General features: G+C 45.8%; 1 protein-coding gene across 3 annotated transcripts in view; it reads right to left on the reverse strand.

The window, feature by feature from the left end:
- Angel1 (angel homolog 1) overlaps positions 1 to 16,989 on the reverse strand; it is a 36,780-nt gene that overhangs the window by 17,674 nt on the left and 2,117 nt on the right. The window contains exons 2-6 of one of the 3 annotated variants that reach the window (XM_031355422.1): positions 10,562 to 10,676; positions 5,170 to 5,748; positions 4,119 to 4,345; positions 3,581 to 3,650; positions 2,493 to 2,928 (exon numbers count right to left, since the gene is read on the reverse strand). In XM_031355422.1, coding sequence (XP_031211282.1) covers positions 2,493 to 2,928; positions 3,581 to 3,650; positions 4,119 to 4,345; positions 5,170 to 5,748; positions 10,562 to 10,664 — 1,415 coding nt within the window. In that variant the 5' untranslated portion in view covers positions 10,665 to 10,676. Of the gene's footprint in view, positions 1 to 2,492; positions 2,929 to 3,580; positions 3,651 to 4,118; positions 4,346 to 5,169; positions 5,749 to 8,418; positions 8,740 to 8,768; positions 8,903 to 10,561; positions 10,677 to 16,989 lie in introns of those variants that run through there. The other 2 variants (XM_031355423.1, XM_031355424.1) reach the window with 2 other exon arrangements.

A 16,989-nucleotide genomic window follows, 5' to 3' on the forward strand; every position in this document is an offset into this window, starting at 1 on the left:
AAAAAAAAAAGCCAGGTGGGCATGAGGAAGCCAAGATAGAAAAAGGAAATGACTCATGATTTGGGATATTTCAACAAATACAAACAAACAACAGTGTACACATGAAATGAGCAAGACACAATCTCAGGGAAGGGAAACAATAAGGACAGGGAAAAACAGGGAAGACAACAATAAGGAACTAATTATAACTTTACTTTCTCACTAAAACCACATAAACGTCCATGTGATAGAAAACAGAACAGAGAGTGAGGACCAAGTCAAGGAAAACAGAACTGTATAGAATGTGGTCCTGAGGTTCACCTCAGAAAAATGTACACAATGCTGCACATGGGAGACCAACTCTTGGCAGATCTTAATTTGTAATGCACTCAGACTGATCCTGTCATCCTCAACTCAGCATCTTCTAAATCAAAAGTCAGTTCCTTGAGTCTGGTATTAGGGAAACACAGAATAAAACCAAGTGGGAGATGCAGCAAGCACTTGACCGTGTCTACGTCACCATCCTCTGCCAAAGTCATGAGCAGCCTGGGAATGGACACAGCGTGTAGGGGAAACATCCAGCAACATCAGTCATCTGCACATCTCCATGTGGGCAGCAAAATTCCCTTTATTTCATTTAACAACAAATATATGCATGCCAACTATGTATATGGCACTGGGACAGACTGGTGATAGACACCATTCCCCTGCCCTCAAAGGGCATAAACATTCAGTATGCAATCCGAAGTAAGAGCCTTAGAATTAAGGGCCATCCCCAACACATATGAAGCAGATGTGCAACTTGGTCTTCATGCGGGTCCCCCAACAACTGGAGCAGGGGTTGTCTCTGAATCTGTTACCTGCCTGAAGATCTGTTCCCCTAACTGGGCCACTTTGTCTGGCCTGAGGGGTAGAGGAGGCACCTCATCCTGCAGCGACCTGATGTGCTTGGGAGGGGGGAGGGGGGGTTGGGGAGGCTCTCCTTTCTCAGAGAAGAAGAGAAGGGAGAAATGAGTGTAAGATCTGTGTGACGTGATGGGGTACTGGGAGGAGAGGTGGGGCTAATATTGGGATGTAAAGTTAATAAATAAATATTTTAAAAAAGAATTAATGGCCACTTAAAGGCTGTGACTTTGGACAAGTCACGTAATGTTCTTTAATATTATTTACTAAGAACACTAATACCACATACAATTAAAAATCTTACACTAATAATAAACACTAGCAATTAGTGACTGTTCCCTTTGAACAAGGCACTAGAAAATCTCACATGCATTACTTCCTATGATCCTAAGCTATCTACCACTGGTCCCACTATACCCTCAGCATACAGATGAAGCAGAGGGGGGCTGAGAAAGTTCCAGAACTCGCCCAAGATGGCAGATCAGAGATTTGAATTCAAGCCTATCTGGTTTCAAACCAAATATCCTCACAACCCATCCCTGACCATGCCTGCCTGTCACTTGGTAGGCACTCAGCAAATCCTCCTGCCCGAGCTCCTTGAAGACAGCTCCTTTAGAGGAAGTTAATGCCTTGCTCTGGGCAAGCAGGACATCATCAGCACTTAAGTAACCTCACTGAAAGAAAAGCCCGAGTACTCAATGATGATTCAGTCATTTTGTGTCCCTGCTCCATTGTGTTTTGCCAATTAAACAATAATGTGGATCAGGAGAGACAAAGCAAGAACAAAGAGATTTAGTAACATAAGATAGAGTCAAAACAAGCTAATCAAACTAGGAGCTATCTATGCTACCAATGTTTGGCAGCTATAAGAAATTAAACTCAAATATAAATTATTGACTGAAAGGAAAAAAAAGCAGCCCAAAACGAAAATAGTACTGTGTTGTGTCTATAAGACACATATGGTAGATTTATAAATCATTTGTTGTGGTGATTACAGCATGGTATCAGAGGCCAGGCCACCTGGGTATAATTCTTGTCCTCCCCCCCCATTAACTGTATGACCTAAACAAAATTATTTAGCATCTCTCTGCCTTAGTTCCTGTATTATTAAAATGATATTAGATGATAGAAACAATGAAAAGTTAATAGTTGATATATGTAAATTGCTCAAAATAGTATTTGACAGTTAGGAGCTTAATAATGTAAACTGGGATCATATTTGGCAGCATAAATACCACTGCAACTGCACAGAGAATGACTTGAGAGACGTGCTGCTGCTACACTTAGAAGAGTCAACACTTCACTCTGTGTGGGACGATGGGATTTGGGTAACAAAAGGATATTTTCTCTTATTTTGTCTTGTTAAATAACTCATTTTGTTAAATAACTCATAGGAATCGCTTGCAAACTAAAGCATGATAAGAATGGGAAGATGTTGAACGTGGCAGAGGTATTCCTGTCCTGCCAATCTCCAGGAGCAGATACAGCCATTGAGCATCACAGCAACAGGAGGGAGCCAAACAGTCCCCTTGCCACAGAGCCAGCAGTTGATCCAACACCCAGCTCTCTCCCTAGCCCGTGTTTCCACCCCACCGTGGCTGGCCCATTTCACCTTCCAGGCTGGCATCCCATTGTACTGGAGCTCTCCATCCCTGATGAAGTTGTAGAGAGGTGAATCAGGGACAGAATTCAGGTCCCCACACAAGATGATAGGGCAGTGGCTGCCATCTGACAACCTGGCCACCTTATCCACCTCGGCCAGAAGAATGGCCATCTGGGCCAGCTTGACATCACCCCGACGTGGGTTGTACAGGACATGGGTGTTTGCCACGCACAGGGGAGCCACTGAGACTTGCCCCAGACCTTCCGGCACTAGCGGCTGCAGCAGCAACACTAAGCCCACGTTGTCCCGATTGAGGAGTTCCAACCCAGGCCGGAAGTATTCCACAGGGCTGGCACAGAGCAGACGAAACCTGGTGGGCTTGTAGCACACAGCGCAGCCATCCGTTTTACACCCAGTTCTCCTCTTGTAAAAACAGGTGAAGCCTGTAAGGAAATATCACCATGGAGATGGGTCAGAGTCAGGGAGCCTGAACTCCTTCCAATCACTGCAGCAGCACAAAGGGTCTGAGCCTAAGGCACCAATCCTGGGAACCCACGAGAGAGCCCTTGCCACCTCTGAGGTTCTGCAGAGATCCCCTTACAACTATAGCCAGAGCCTGAGGGACAAGAAGGGGAAGGAATAAGGAAAGGGTACAAGCAACAAACATGAAAGAACAGAGACTTGTCACCAGAGGCAAAACTGGCTCCAAATGGGGGTCCTGTAATCCAGTGGGTTACCTAATGGCTTCCCCAGTCCCTAGCCCCTTGGATCTAGTCAGGTTAAGTAGAAGTCCTGGCTCCATAACCTACTAGTTTTGTAGTTTGGGGGTTTTGAGCAACTCACAGCAACTTGCTGTGGAACCCGTTTCTCATCTGTAAAATGGGATCAATAACACGCAGCCTCACGGAGTTCATGGAGTTGGTTACTTCAAAGGTTTAAAAACCTAGAACTCTATCTCCTTACACACATGCAAAGGAACTAGCCCACAGGCAGGCCTGATGGTTTACTAGGACACAAAGAAGAGGTAGACTCTTCAGGTGACTGCAGGGATGGAGGAAGAGGGGCAGGCAAACATGCTATGGGGAGCTGCAGTACCCATCATCCGCAGAGAGGGCTCCAGTTGCTCCCAGTAGTGGTCTTCCTGGACCTCCTGTAGACACAGGATCTGGGGAATTGATAAAGGAACCAATCATTCCAGAGGTCCAGAACAATAGGACTCCTACTCCCTAGGAGCAGGCTCTCAGACCAAATTGAGGGTCATAGTGAGACTTCCCACAGAGCTGACTTCCCAGCCAGCCAGCCAGCCAGCCACCAGCAGCAGCAGCAAGCACAAGCCCAGACTGAAGCTTGAGGTGGCCATACACGCACGTTAGATTTCCCCACCCTGTGAACCCCTGCACAAGTGCTGGAAAGTCAACACTCTGGAGAATTGTCTTGGCATCTGCCCAAAATGCTTGACTCCGGGGCAGGCAAGCTCAAACCTGTCATCTACAGAGCCAAAGATAATCTTAACTCATCTGGCACAACTGGCCTCATCTGGATAGCTATGGAATAGAAACTCATCCTCTCCGAGTGTCAGAGAACAGCCTAGGTCTGCACCTATGCAAGATGGTGCATCTCCCTCTTCACTCACATCCGGGTCCCAGTGCTGGAATTCCTGCATGAGATTGGCAAAGCGGTAATTCCAGTTGAGGATGTCTGGATGGCAATGCAGATAGAGCTCTGAGCTCTGTTGCATCAGGTCCTGGGCCAGGATATTATACGACATCAGAGTGAACTGGAACTGAGGGCCATCTCCTGCCTCCAGACCCTGAGCATCTGGCTGTGTGGAGAAATCCTCCCATTCTCGCCACAGGATTTCTGCAAAGGGGTCAAGAGAAGAGCTCCAGAAGACATGCAGGTTATCAGTGGCCAAGCCACTACTACCCAGTGTCACCATGTCATGCCCGAGGTTCCTTCTCTGTTGTCCCTGCCACCCATCCGTCTAAGAACATTTTTCAGAGCTGATAGCAAGCTCCTTGGGGCTGGAGACGATCTTGGCCTGTCCATCTCTGTATCCCCTGGTTACGTACCTCCTAGCATATGCTCAAGAATACTTATGAGTCTAACAAACTCCCACATATGATATAGCCATGAGTCTCTGGGGAATCATGCCACGGGGTGTCATTGTTAAGTCTTCTGGGGTTAAAGACACATCTAGAATAATTTCAGCCCTGGATGCTTTCTGTATCTGTACCTGGTTTCTGGTTATACTGGGAGGTACCTGAGTAGATTTCAAACCTATTTAAGCCACAGACCTTTCTTCACATCTTCATAGACTCCCAATATATGTAATGTAAATGACACTAGAGTTATTCTTCCTGAGGCAAAGTGGAGGCCCTGAGACCTCTGTACCCCTGCCTCCCCAAAGCCCTCTGTCACACCTGCAGAACAATGTAGACTGAATATCAGAAGTAAGGTTGGGCCTCAGTTCTCTCACTGCCTAACTCCAAGACATTAGACGTGTGCTCTCTGCACTATGACTTTTTCATCTGTAGACGCACGAGCATGGGCATGATGACACTGCCAATATCTGAGCCTGCAATGATCTCAGAAAAACTAAATGTGACAGCAGAACTCCCCACTATAAGCTCTTTTCTGGATGACCTGCAACCCGGGCTCACTATGCTGGTTGTCACACTCACCATGATAAGGTATTTCCATTGGGGGAGGTTGCAGCTGTTCCAGGCCTTCAAAGGGCCACATGGAAGTCTCTTCCTGGGGCATAGGCTCCGGTGCTATGCTCCAGGCCACCATTGCAGGGTCCTCTTCCCATTGTTCTGCAGCCATTGCACCCATTGGGAGAACAGCACAGTCTGTATACTGGGGCCCTGTCTGTACCGGAACAGCTGCCCACAAGGGACCCTCAACCTCAGCCAGAGGCTCCTCCCCTAGCACCTCAGGGAAAGGCTGGTGCTCCAGGTTCTCCGCTGCCCGAAGGTCACTCAGCTGCCTGCTGGACCACTTGTCCTCTGAGACAGCATCCTGTTCTCCAGAATCATCCATCAGGAGTGCCAGACTGCTCTCGGCTAGTCCCTTATCTGCAAGAGGACCCTCACGTGCAGTTGAGAGTGTCTGGTTCCACCCTTCTTCTCGCCACTGCTGCAGCAGGCCCTCACACTCCTCTTGGTCAGGCCCCCGAGGGGCCATGGCAAAGTTACCCTCTACCTGGGGGGTCGAGCTCTTCGCCAGAAGGGCATTTTTTCGACATGTAAAGAAAGCATCTAGAAAGGAAGCCAAAATATCAGGTTATAAGAAGATAGCAAAAAAAAATAGTTCCACAGTATTCTTCAGCTAGAACAGAAGCCTCGTGTGATCCATGATCATCTTCACCTCACTCAGCATTGTACTGTCACAGCCTCCCAACTTAATACCTGGGACCTCATCCCAGCAGTGCTTGTGGTGTGCCAGACACTATTGCAACCGCTTTACAAGTATTAACCAATTTTCAAGGCAGGGACCTGATAAATTTCAATGCAAGAATGAAAGAACACTAATCCCAGAGATAATCTACAACACAGATCGGAACATATAACCTCGTCTCTTTTCCTGGAGGCAAACACTCCTTTTTAATTTTTAACTTATTTTAAGTGTGTGGGTGTTCTGTCTACATGTCTGTCTGTATATTATGTGTGTGCCTGGTACCTACAGGGGTCAGAGAAGGCTGTGGGATGCCCTGGGCCTGGAGTTACAGAGTATGGTATGCTACTACCTGGGGGTTGAAAATCAATCACACTTGGATCCCCTAGAAAAACAACCTGAGCTCTTAACTACTGAGCCATTTCTCCAGCCCTGAAAACTCTGCTTTTAGTATCAATTCTCCAGTCCTGAAAACCACATTACATTAGAACTAACACTTAATTGTGAAATGATACTGAGAATTATACTCACAACAAAATTAACAAAACTGACTCTAAACAATGTTCCTTCAGACCAACTTACTTTAAGATAAGAACCAGAGAAGTTGAAATGAGATAACCCCTAAGAGTTTTCTAGGTCTCTAAGCTGTATGGAAGCATTCCAAAAATACTACTACTACTAAAGTGGATGGCCTTAAAACCAACTTAGTTTTTAACAGAACCCCTAGGCTTCTTTCCAGAGCTGTTCATCCCACCCATAACATTTGCACAAACCTCACTGCTTTCTCGCTCCACAACACTCCAGAGGCTGTAAATTAAATGGTACCAGCCACCAACAGTTCTAAGACAGCAGTCATCTATGCTATAGCATCCACAAATGACAGCCAGCAGGCAACAGAGCAGGCAGAGAGCTCTAAAATTAGAGCTTCAAAGTTGTGCCTTGATGACAGCAAGTCAGTCCCCTCCCCCGTCACACATGCACACAGACCAGACTACTTACTTACATCCCAGGACAAATGACATGCACCCAGTGATAGCCCACAACCACCAGACATTCATTTTACTGGCAATTTGTGAACTATATTAATTTATGTCTCTCTAAATCAGTGGTAAATCGGGGTCAGCAAGATGGCTCAGAGAGGAAAGGGACATGCCACAAAGGATGAAGGGACCAAATCCACAAAGGTGTCCTCTGATTTCTACCCATGCTGTGGCTAGTCCACTACCACATACACACATTTTGTACACACAGAGAACAATAAGTAAATCTTTTTAAAAAATGAAATCGGTATTTCCAACCAGAGAGAGGCAGATTTTTGCCCTGAGGGATCAGCAATCTCCAGAGCTGCAGAGGGACTACAGCTGTCAGGGTGCCACCAAGCATCCCACAATGCACAGGACAGACTCACAGAAAATAGTCTGTTCTAGCATTCATCTGACCCTTGAAACATATTAACACATGCCAGAGGAACTTTTTTTTTTTAGTTTTTTAAGACAGGGTTTCTCTGTGTAGCCCTGGCTGTCCTGGAACTCACTCTGTAGACCAGGCTGGCCTCGAACTCAGAAATCCGCCTGCCTCTGCCTCCCAAGTGCTGGGATTAAAGGCATGCGCCACCACTGCCCAGCCCAGATGAACTTTATAATAGGCATAAAGCCCCTCACTTTTAAATTTAGCAAATAATATTGGTAGAGATGGTTTACTAAACAAATCTTTTACAAAATACCAAATACACAAAATTAATATAACTGTCACTTCATAACATGTGGACTGGAGGGCTCCTCTAAAATTTCTAGAATTTTACTAACTGGGAAACCTGTGAGCCAACAGCCTGCCATTGTGGCCAGTAGATAGCCACAAAATTAAAGGAATATGCTGGGTACTCTGAACAAAGTGACTTCTGTAGGACTTCCCATTCCTGAGAAACACAGACACCGAAGAACTTCCTAAACCCTCTGGGAGACCTGTGTTAGCATAAGATATGGTAAACAAATGGGCAAGGCCCTGCTCTGTTGAAGCCGGCAGGCTATCCGCAACACTGTAAAAAAAAAAAAAAAAAAAAAAAATCTAATGTTTGATATAAAAATACAGTATCCATGTCCGAGATAGTGCAGTTCCAGAAAGAAAAAGTGCAGGATGGAGTTGGGCGACCTATTTCTAAGAAAACCCTTCTTGGTACTGCCCCTAAGTTACAGGAGAAAAGTCTGGGGATTCTGTGGGACCCCACAGAAAAACTGGGCTTGTGTGGATTTCAAAAGCAGAGCGAAGGCAGACTGCAGAAGTAACAACCACCACCACCCCTCACGATAGCATCATCCTATCGCAGCTCTCTCTAAACACTTGCTCCAAAACTGAGGTTTTAAACGCTTCTAGCTTCTGAGCGTGTCTGTTTTTCAACTAGAGTCGGCTCAAAGAGGACAGCAGATGACTGGCCTCAGAAAAAAAAAAAAACAACAACAAAAAAAAAACAAAAAACAAAAACAAGCCTGTAAGAAGTGAGCCCACCCGCCTAAAGGCACATCCCTCCCTAACTCTACCCGCCGAGAAGTCCGGTCCTAGCCTGTCCCGGCTTGCCACTGCTCCCGACTGCCGGGAGTGTTTCAGCCTGCCCCAGGACCACCGCCAAGCCAAGGAGGACGCCCCCTTCCCCAGCCCTGGGTCCACGTTAACCGTGGCCCGACGTCACCAGACCACAGCGTGAGGAGGGGCTGCCCACGAGAGTCGCCGGCCAGCCCGAGCCTCGTGGGGCCAGGACGGCCCGCGGACCGCCTCACACTTTGCCACCCGCAGAGGACCGCGGCCGGGAGGTCTGACGCTCCGCCCCAGGGTCCGTGGAGCTCAATACGGGCAGCCCCGGCTCCCGCCCCTCAGGACGCAAGGCCGGTACCTGAGAGGAAGCGGAAGAGGCGCGCGGCCGGCAGCAGCAGGTAATATAGGCACGACACGATCATGGCCGGCCGCCTGCCCGCGCCGCCGCCCCTCCACACTGCCGCACACCGGTCTCCTGGGTTCGACCCCGCCCCACGCCGCCAAGGCTCCGCCCCCACGCTATCAAGACTCTGCTTTGAGCCGCCTAGGCTCCGCCTCCTCACCGCCCAGGCCCCGCCCCAGGCCGTCGCTTCAACAACAACTTTATTGGGAACGAGGAGAAAGGGGGCGGGTTGCAAGGAGGAGGGGCTGCGCACGAGCTTCCATGCAGATAGCCTGAAAACTATTAATTACTCTCTATGCTAACTTTAAAAGTTCATTTAAATAAATAAATAAATATATAAATAATAAAAATATTAAGGGGCTCGTAGGAGTCTCTAAAGTATCATTAAGAAACCACTTTTTAGTCTCAATTTTGCCACTAACTAGTGGTCTACCTCAGGAACATCATATCCCCTTGACCCTTTCTTCATCTCTAATACAAAGGACTGAACTTTTCGCGAAGACTTCTGCTGACCATAACTTCTGTAATTAGCCCTTCTGAGTCAAGAGTACAGGAGCATGCTCTTCCTCATTCCCGCACCAATTCTGGCCTTTCCTTCTCTCCAGCTCCGATTCTAGGTCGCAAATGGAGTCTTTTCCCTTGCTTCGAGCACATAAGGTCTTTACTTCCTCCACCTGTTCCAAATGGGCTATGGGGAAAGAGTGTGTCCCATTGGAAGGGAGGGAGAAATGGAGGGAGGGAGAGAGGACTATACAAGATCAGGGACCAAGACTGAATGGTAGGTGGCTTGTTTGTCATGAGGTAAAAATGGTGTGGCCCATTGGAAGGAAAGGAAGGACTCCTCAATACCAGGAACCAAGTCTGATTGGCGATGCGTTTGCCCTGTGTCTCTATTGTACCTCATACTAAATCAGTGTGGCAGTTTGAGTAAAATGGCCCCCATCTGCCTCCAGCACTTTAATATTTGGTCCCTAGTTAGTGGCTCTTTGGGGAGGATTAGGCTGTGTGGCCTTGCTGGAGAAGTGTCACTGGGGCTGGCTTTGAGGTTTTGAAAGACTCACTATTTTCACTTCTCTTTTCTACTTGCAGCTTGAGACGTGAGCCTTCAGCTCTCAGCTTCTGTTCATCCACATGCCTGCTGCCTGCTGCATCTACTCTGCCACCATGGACTCGTCTCTCTAGAACTGTAAGCTTCAAATAAACCCTTTCTTGTAAGAATTGCAGTGGCCATGGTGTTTTCTCACAGCAATACAAAACTAAAGCTGGACATGGCAGACTACACTTTTCATCCTAGCACCCTTGAGACCCAGTGGATCTCTGTGGGTTCAAGGTAAGCCAGGGCTACATAATGAGACCTTGTGGATGGATGGATGGATAGATAGATAGATAGATAGATAGATAGATAGATAGATAGATACATACATACATACATACATAGGTACATACATACATAGATATATAGATACATAGAAACATAGACAGAAAGATACATACATAGTATTGATAGATAGATAGATACTTGGATACACAGATACATAGATAGAGATATAAGACATACATACATAGCCAGTCACATAGCAGGGACTATTAAGTATGTGTTGCTTAAATAAAGGCCAGTTCCTGCATCAAGTCTGTGCTAATGAAAGGCCTATTTAAATTTCTCTTCCACCTGTCTACTACTCTCAGTCTTCTGCCCCAGCCATGATCTAAAGGAAGGAAGGACTACAGCGTACACCCAGTTCTAGTACCCAGTGTCTGAGCTGTGCCGTTTCCAATTTGTGGCTGGAGCCTTGGCTGTTCAGAGAAGCCCTCTGGGGAGTCACCGGATCCTGGACCAGCTGGGTACATCATAACAATGATGGGCTAAAAGGAGGAAGAAGGAGAGAATCAGTGATTGGCTTTCCTGTGATTTCCCCCTCATTATCTGCTTGTAGCTGCATTCATCCCTTTACCTGACATGAACTCCACCAATCTAAAGGTTGGGGAACCATTTAGAAGTCAGCATACAACTGTTAGTGCTACCTAAGGAACCCCAAGATCAAGCTCACTCCTTCAACATGGCTTAAGTAAATTCCCCACTTTCTCCCAAGAAGTCCAAGTTCCAAGTCAGTTCTTAAATCAAGGACTATGCAGATCATTTTACAAAGCAATGGTCCTTCCATTTACTTGAAAATGTCTTTAAAGAACAGACATCTAGGCCCTCCTCCCAGGGTTCTTCTTCATAGGTCTGAGCTCTTAAACACTCATCAAGGTGCAGGGGGGAGGAGGGTTGTTGGTGTTGGTGTTGGTGTGTATATATGTGCATGTCCATATGTGTATCCCTCTGTGTAGCCCTGGCTGTCCTGGAACTCAGACGAAGCTGGCCTTGAACTGAGGGATCCACCTGCCTCTGCCTTCCAAGTGCTGGAATTAAACTTGTGCACCCCCATGCCCAGCTATCATCAAGTTATTTGAGATAGGAAACTTCTGCAGAAGGAGCTAGCCTCACCCGGGCTGCTTAGGACACAATTTCGGACACAGTGTGACAAGCTTACTGATGGTCACATTCTTCCATAAGTTTTCCCTGGAGCCAGGGAAGCCTGGCTTCCCTCTTTGTTTCCTGACTTATAGTTAGCTACTTTATTTAGAAACTGAAGGGTGATCAAAGAATCACACAAGCTTTGAAGTTTGACCACTTTCGTTCAGCACTTAGCTCTACCATTTCCTCCCCATGAAGCCTCAAGGGTAATCTCTTAGAGCCTCAGTTTCCACATTCATAATGAGCCAAAATTGGCTCACAACGTTTTCCTTTTCTTTTTTTTTTTTTTCCAAATAGGGTCTCATGTAGAACACAATGATCTTAAACTTGCTCCAAGAATGTGTCCAAGGATGACTTTGAACTTCAGATCCACCTGCTCCACCTCCCAGGCACTGGGAGTACAGATTTGCACCATCACTTCCAGTATGCATTGGTGGAGACCAAACCTGGAATTTTGTGAATGATGAGCATCTATTTATGGTTTTTAAACTTGGACAAAAGCCATCTATAGTTATGAATGTTGGGTCTCTTCCATAACTCTTGGCTACCATACTGCTCTCTACACTGCAACACTGAATTGCCAAGAGCACGTGTGCACACACACACACACACACACATATATAACATGTTATATACAATGTAATATGTAATATATATTATATATAAGCACTCAGGAGGCAGATGCAGATGAATCCCTGAGCTGAAGACCAGCCTGGTCTACAAAGTGAATTCCAGGACAGTCAGAGCTACACGTAGGAAAAATAAATAAATAAATACATGAATACACATGAATGGAGATATATATCTTATATATGATTTAAATAAAAATTTCACATCTAGGCTGACAAAAGCAGCTTTCTTTGTGTGGTCAGTCAGGGTTATCCCGGAACTCCCAAAGCATTTATAGATATTGCTGTTGTTCTTGGTTTCCCCTCAGAGGTGGAAGGTGAGTCCCTGTTGCTGATGACAACCATGTACACGGGACCCAGAGGGCCTGAGCTGTATTGGACCTGAAAGTCTCATCTCTGAGGATTAGCTTTCATGATACCAGAAGGCATCATGCAAGCTTCCAAGGAGGGAACCAACCAGCAGTCCAGTTATGAAACCTATGATTCACAATTTCTCAGCCAAAGGAAAACTCCCAAGCATGAACTTCACTGTGTCCCAGCTTTGGCATATCAGAAATAATCCAAGGAATGAGACCTGTAATTAATCTCAGCTTTGAGGAGTACCTGCATCCTTCATTAGCACACCTTCAAGGTGCTACCTATGAATTTAAATAAACACTAAGCTGCAGACACTACCAAACAGTGGAAGAAAGGCTTTGCGATACTTTGAAGAATTAATTCAACTTGGCACATGTGCACAGTTGACTGCCTGTAACTTTTTTGCTATATCTGTGCCAATTACCTTCAGGATTGTAGAAATCAGTGACCAAGGCCTGGAAGGTACTGCTCACTGCACCAAAAACTGTGAACCACATGTGTAGTTTAAATTTTTATCTTAGGGGGCTGAAGAGATGGGTCAGTAGTCAAGAGCATTACCTGCTCATTCAGAGGACCTAGGTTTAAGTCCCAGCACCCACGTGGCAGCTCACAACTATAACTCCAGTCCCAGGGGGAATCCAATGCCCTCTTCAAGCATCTATCAGCACAAGGCACACACAGAGTCCATACACATATATACAAACAAAAGTCAATAAATGTAAAATAATAGTAGTAAATGTTTTTTAAAATGTATACTAGAGAGAACTGGAGGGATGACTCAGCAGTTAAGAATATTGACTGCTCTTCCAGAGGACACAGGTTCAATTTCCAGCATTCCCGCGGTGGCTCACAGTCATCTGTAACACCCTTCTTCTAGCCTCTGCAGGCACCAGGCATATAAGTGGTACACAGACATAGATTCAGCTAAGGCATCTGGACATATAAAATAAAATAAAAGCAAAAACCATATACTAGTGTCTGAGAGTGTAACTTAATGGTAAAGCATTTGCCTGCCATGTACAAGGCCTTGGGTTCAATCCCCAGTACACAAAAAAAAAGAAAAAGAAAAAGATATTCAGAAGATAGATAGATAGATAGGTAGATAGATAGATAGATAGATAGATAGATAGATAGATAGATAGATCAAAAGTAAAAATGTGGGTGTGGATATAGCTCAGTGACAGATCAGTTGTCTAGTATTCATAAGATCCTATATTTAATCCAAGTATCACACAAAGAAAAGGAAGGCATAAATAAGTAAATAAAGCAAGTGAAATTAGTTTTAATCATCTTTAATTCAACCCTATGGATAAAAAAATTTTAGCCAGGCAGTGGTGGCGCATGCCTTTGATCCCAGCACTTGGGAGGCAGAGGCAGGCGAATTTCTGAGTTCGAGACCAGCCTGGTCTACAGCGTGTGTTCCAGGACAGCCAGGGCTACACAGACAAACCCTGTATCAAAAACAAAACAAAACAAAACAAAACAAAAAATCTAACTACTATTTATACTTTTAAACGAGAGAGGGTTACATTTATTTTTGTACTTAGTACTTGAAATCAAGTCTGCATGTTACTCACACATCATGTCTCAATTTGAAGTAGCCACATTCCAAGAACTTAAGAACTACCAGGGATTAGTCAGGCTTCCATACTGAACTGCACAGGTCTAGAGAGCTCTCTCGGCTGCTCTGATAGGGTAGGCCAAAAAGCATCACCTCTTCCACTTTCCTGGTAACTCCTAAAAACCTTGCTTCTCTGAACCTAGTGTTTCCTCCAACACCTCAGAACTGATGACTAGACATTCCCAAAATGATCCAACTTAGTGTCTTAGTTGCTGTGAAGAGACACCATGACCACAGTAACCCTTACAAAGGACAACTTTTACTTGGAGCTTGCGCACAGGTTCAGAGGTTCGGTTTATTATCATTATAGCAGGAAACATGGCAGAATCCAGGCAGACATGGCGCTGGAAGAGCTGAGAGTTCTACCTCTAGGCAGTTAGAAGACTGTCCCAGATGAGGAGGGTCTCAAAGACCATCCCCACAATGACACACTTCTCCAAGGCCACACCTACTCCAACAAGGCCACACCTCCTAATAGTGCCACCACCAGTTAGTCAGCGGGCTTTCATTCACCCTCTTAGTCATTGAGTTGTGAAAGGGTGTTTGCATTGGACATTTCTCAAGTTCAATGTTCCTCAGCTTCTCGTGTCTGTCCTCTAGCTTTCTACCCCGTCCCTTTCCTTTGCTCTTGGGAGACAAGCCCCCCAACCCCCCATCAACTTTAGAAAAATGGAAGAACCACCAAGAATAAACCCTCTGCTCCACGCCATCACAACAGCGTGTGAAACAAGGTCTCAAACCACCTTTCTGCCCTTGCCTCCCAAGGATCCTCCATCCTCCTCCCAGAGATGGAGCCCCTATTCCTTTCCCACTGACTCCTCACATCAACCCTTAGGAGGTTCAGTCACTCCTACACTATGCCACTTCTGTCCCCTTCTGGCTATCGCTCTGCCTCTTTGCCTCTCCTTCAGAGCCAATTGTCTTGAAACAGTTGTCTACCCTGCTATCTGTATTTCAGTACCTCTCATTCATTCACATGCATTTCTCAGAAATATAGTTGCATCACTCTGCTGAGCCTTCCTTACCAGTGTTCCCTCTGCCCTCCTTGTGAGGACATTGGTGAGCCATAGAAAAGATGAATTCCAGGCCTTATTGGTTCCTGGCTATTCTGTAATTTTTCCTGCCGGCTTTGCCATCTTGGTTTCTGTGATGTGTTTGTCTCTCTTCTGTCTCTGTGGCCATTCTGTCCCCCTGACTCCCTTGTGCTCCTCTGAGCACCTTCCTTTTACTGTGCCCAGAACTTCACTTTTATCCTCTCCTATCCCACAGTCTTAAGAGAAAGTTCTACCACTTCAATAGCTGCAAATATATCTTCAATAGCTCCATTCATATATGAATGAATGGTAATTCATAGATGACAACTCTCGTACTTGAGGAGGGTTTTTGCAGGGCAGAGATATTAAGTTATTCATTATTTTTTTTCGATAAGGTCTCATGTATCCAAGGTTGGCCTTGAACTCACCGTGTAGCCTAAAATGACCTTGAGCTTGTGAATCTCCTACCTCTACCTCCTGAGTGCTGAGATTATTGACCACCTCACCTAGCTTTATGCATGGCTGGGGATCAAGCCCAGACACTCATACACATCAGCCAAGCACTCTACCAATTGAGCTACAACCATAGCCCCCATGTCTATTGTTTTGTTTACCCAAGTTCTTTTCCTGGCCCATAGACACATCCTGACTGTAGTCCTCTTCAATGGATGTCCGAGGGATAGCTCACAGACTGAACACATCCAAAGCTACCTCCTGTCTGTCATTCCGTCCCACAGACCCCACCATTCTTAACCTTCTTTTCTGAAGAACACTATCATTTCCTGAGTTACCCAGCTCTCCTCCATTCTCTCTTCTCACCAGAAACTGAGGATTTTGATCTCCTTTATACCTAGTCAACCCACTTTGTCCTTTAGCCACTCCTAACTGGTGCTGATCCCCCCTTCCTAGGCTTAATCCACATTCCATAGAGCCCCCAGGGCATGCTTTCCAATGTGCAAGATCCACTAGGTCATTCTGTTGCTTAAAGCCTCCCAGCAAAGCTGTATGGCTGTCAGGATGCAAGTCTGATTGCTCTGCACGGCATTACAGGCCTCCTTACCTTCCCAGCTCCTTCCACAGCACTTCCTCCCTAGTATGAGTCATGCCCCAGCCTTACCATGCTATGATGACTTAGTACCTGGTTTTCTTTGTTGTTGGTCAGCCTTAAATACTCCTCCCCACCCTTATCCACTTACCCTGGCTATACTGTCTAGTGGATCTTTGATTCTCAGCCTAGACATCTTTTCCTCAGGCTTCTCAGATCTCTACCACATACATAGACACAATACTACTCCTAGTATAAACCAGTGAACCACATAGTTCATCCTATCCCAAAATCAAGCACTTAAGCACAATGTTGCCCTAGAGATGAAGCAACCTTGTTTTATTCAAATACAGATGCCACTGCAGAGGCAGCATGTGCTCTGAAGCCAGAGAGATTCTGTTTACATCCTCACCCCATCACCTACTGACTTTGTGACCTTGGACCTCTTACTTAATCCTTCTCTTAGTCTCCTCTTCTGCAAAACAGGAATAATAGAGTTGTTGGGTAGCTCAAATGCACTGAGACATATGAAGTTCTTGGAACAGTGTCTAAAGCTTATCAGGCTATAAAAATGCTAGCATAAAGGACACAAAGGACTCCCTCTGTTTTTAGCCTCACCAGTGAGCAGAAGTAATGGTCATGAAGAGGCTGGGATAGGAGGGATATCTCAGTGGAATAACAGTATAGAGCCGGCTATTCTTGTTTGTCAATTTGACTACATCTGGAATTAACTGCAGGTCCCTCACAGTATGCCCAGTGACTTGTGGTTTTTGTACCTGCGATAGCTATTCCAGATGTAATGTGAAAGCACCTGAGGTCAAATCCCTAACACCTATATGGAAACCAGGCACAGTCATGGTAACTCCCTTGTTGGAAGGCCGATCCTGTGAGCTTGCTGGCCAGCCAGTCTAGCCCCAAAGAAAACAAACAAGCCATTAGACTTCATTCAGTGAAAGACCTAGTGTCAAAAAA

This window comes from Mastomys coucha, unplaced genomic scaffold (assembly GCF_008632895.1).
Source record: "Mastomys coucha isolate ucsf_1 unplaced genomic scaffold, UCSF_Mcou_1 pScaffold6, whole genome shotgun sequence".
Classification (NCBI taxonomy): Eukaryota; Metazoa; Chordata; class Mammalia; order Rodentia; family Muridae; genus Mastomys; species Mastomys coucha.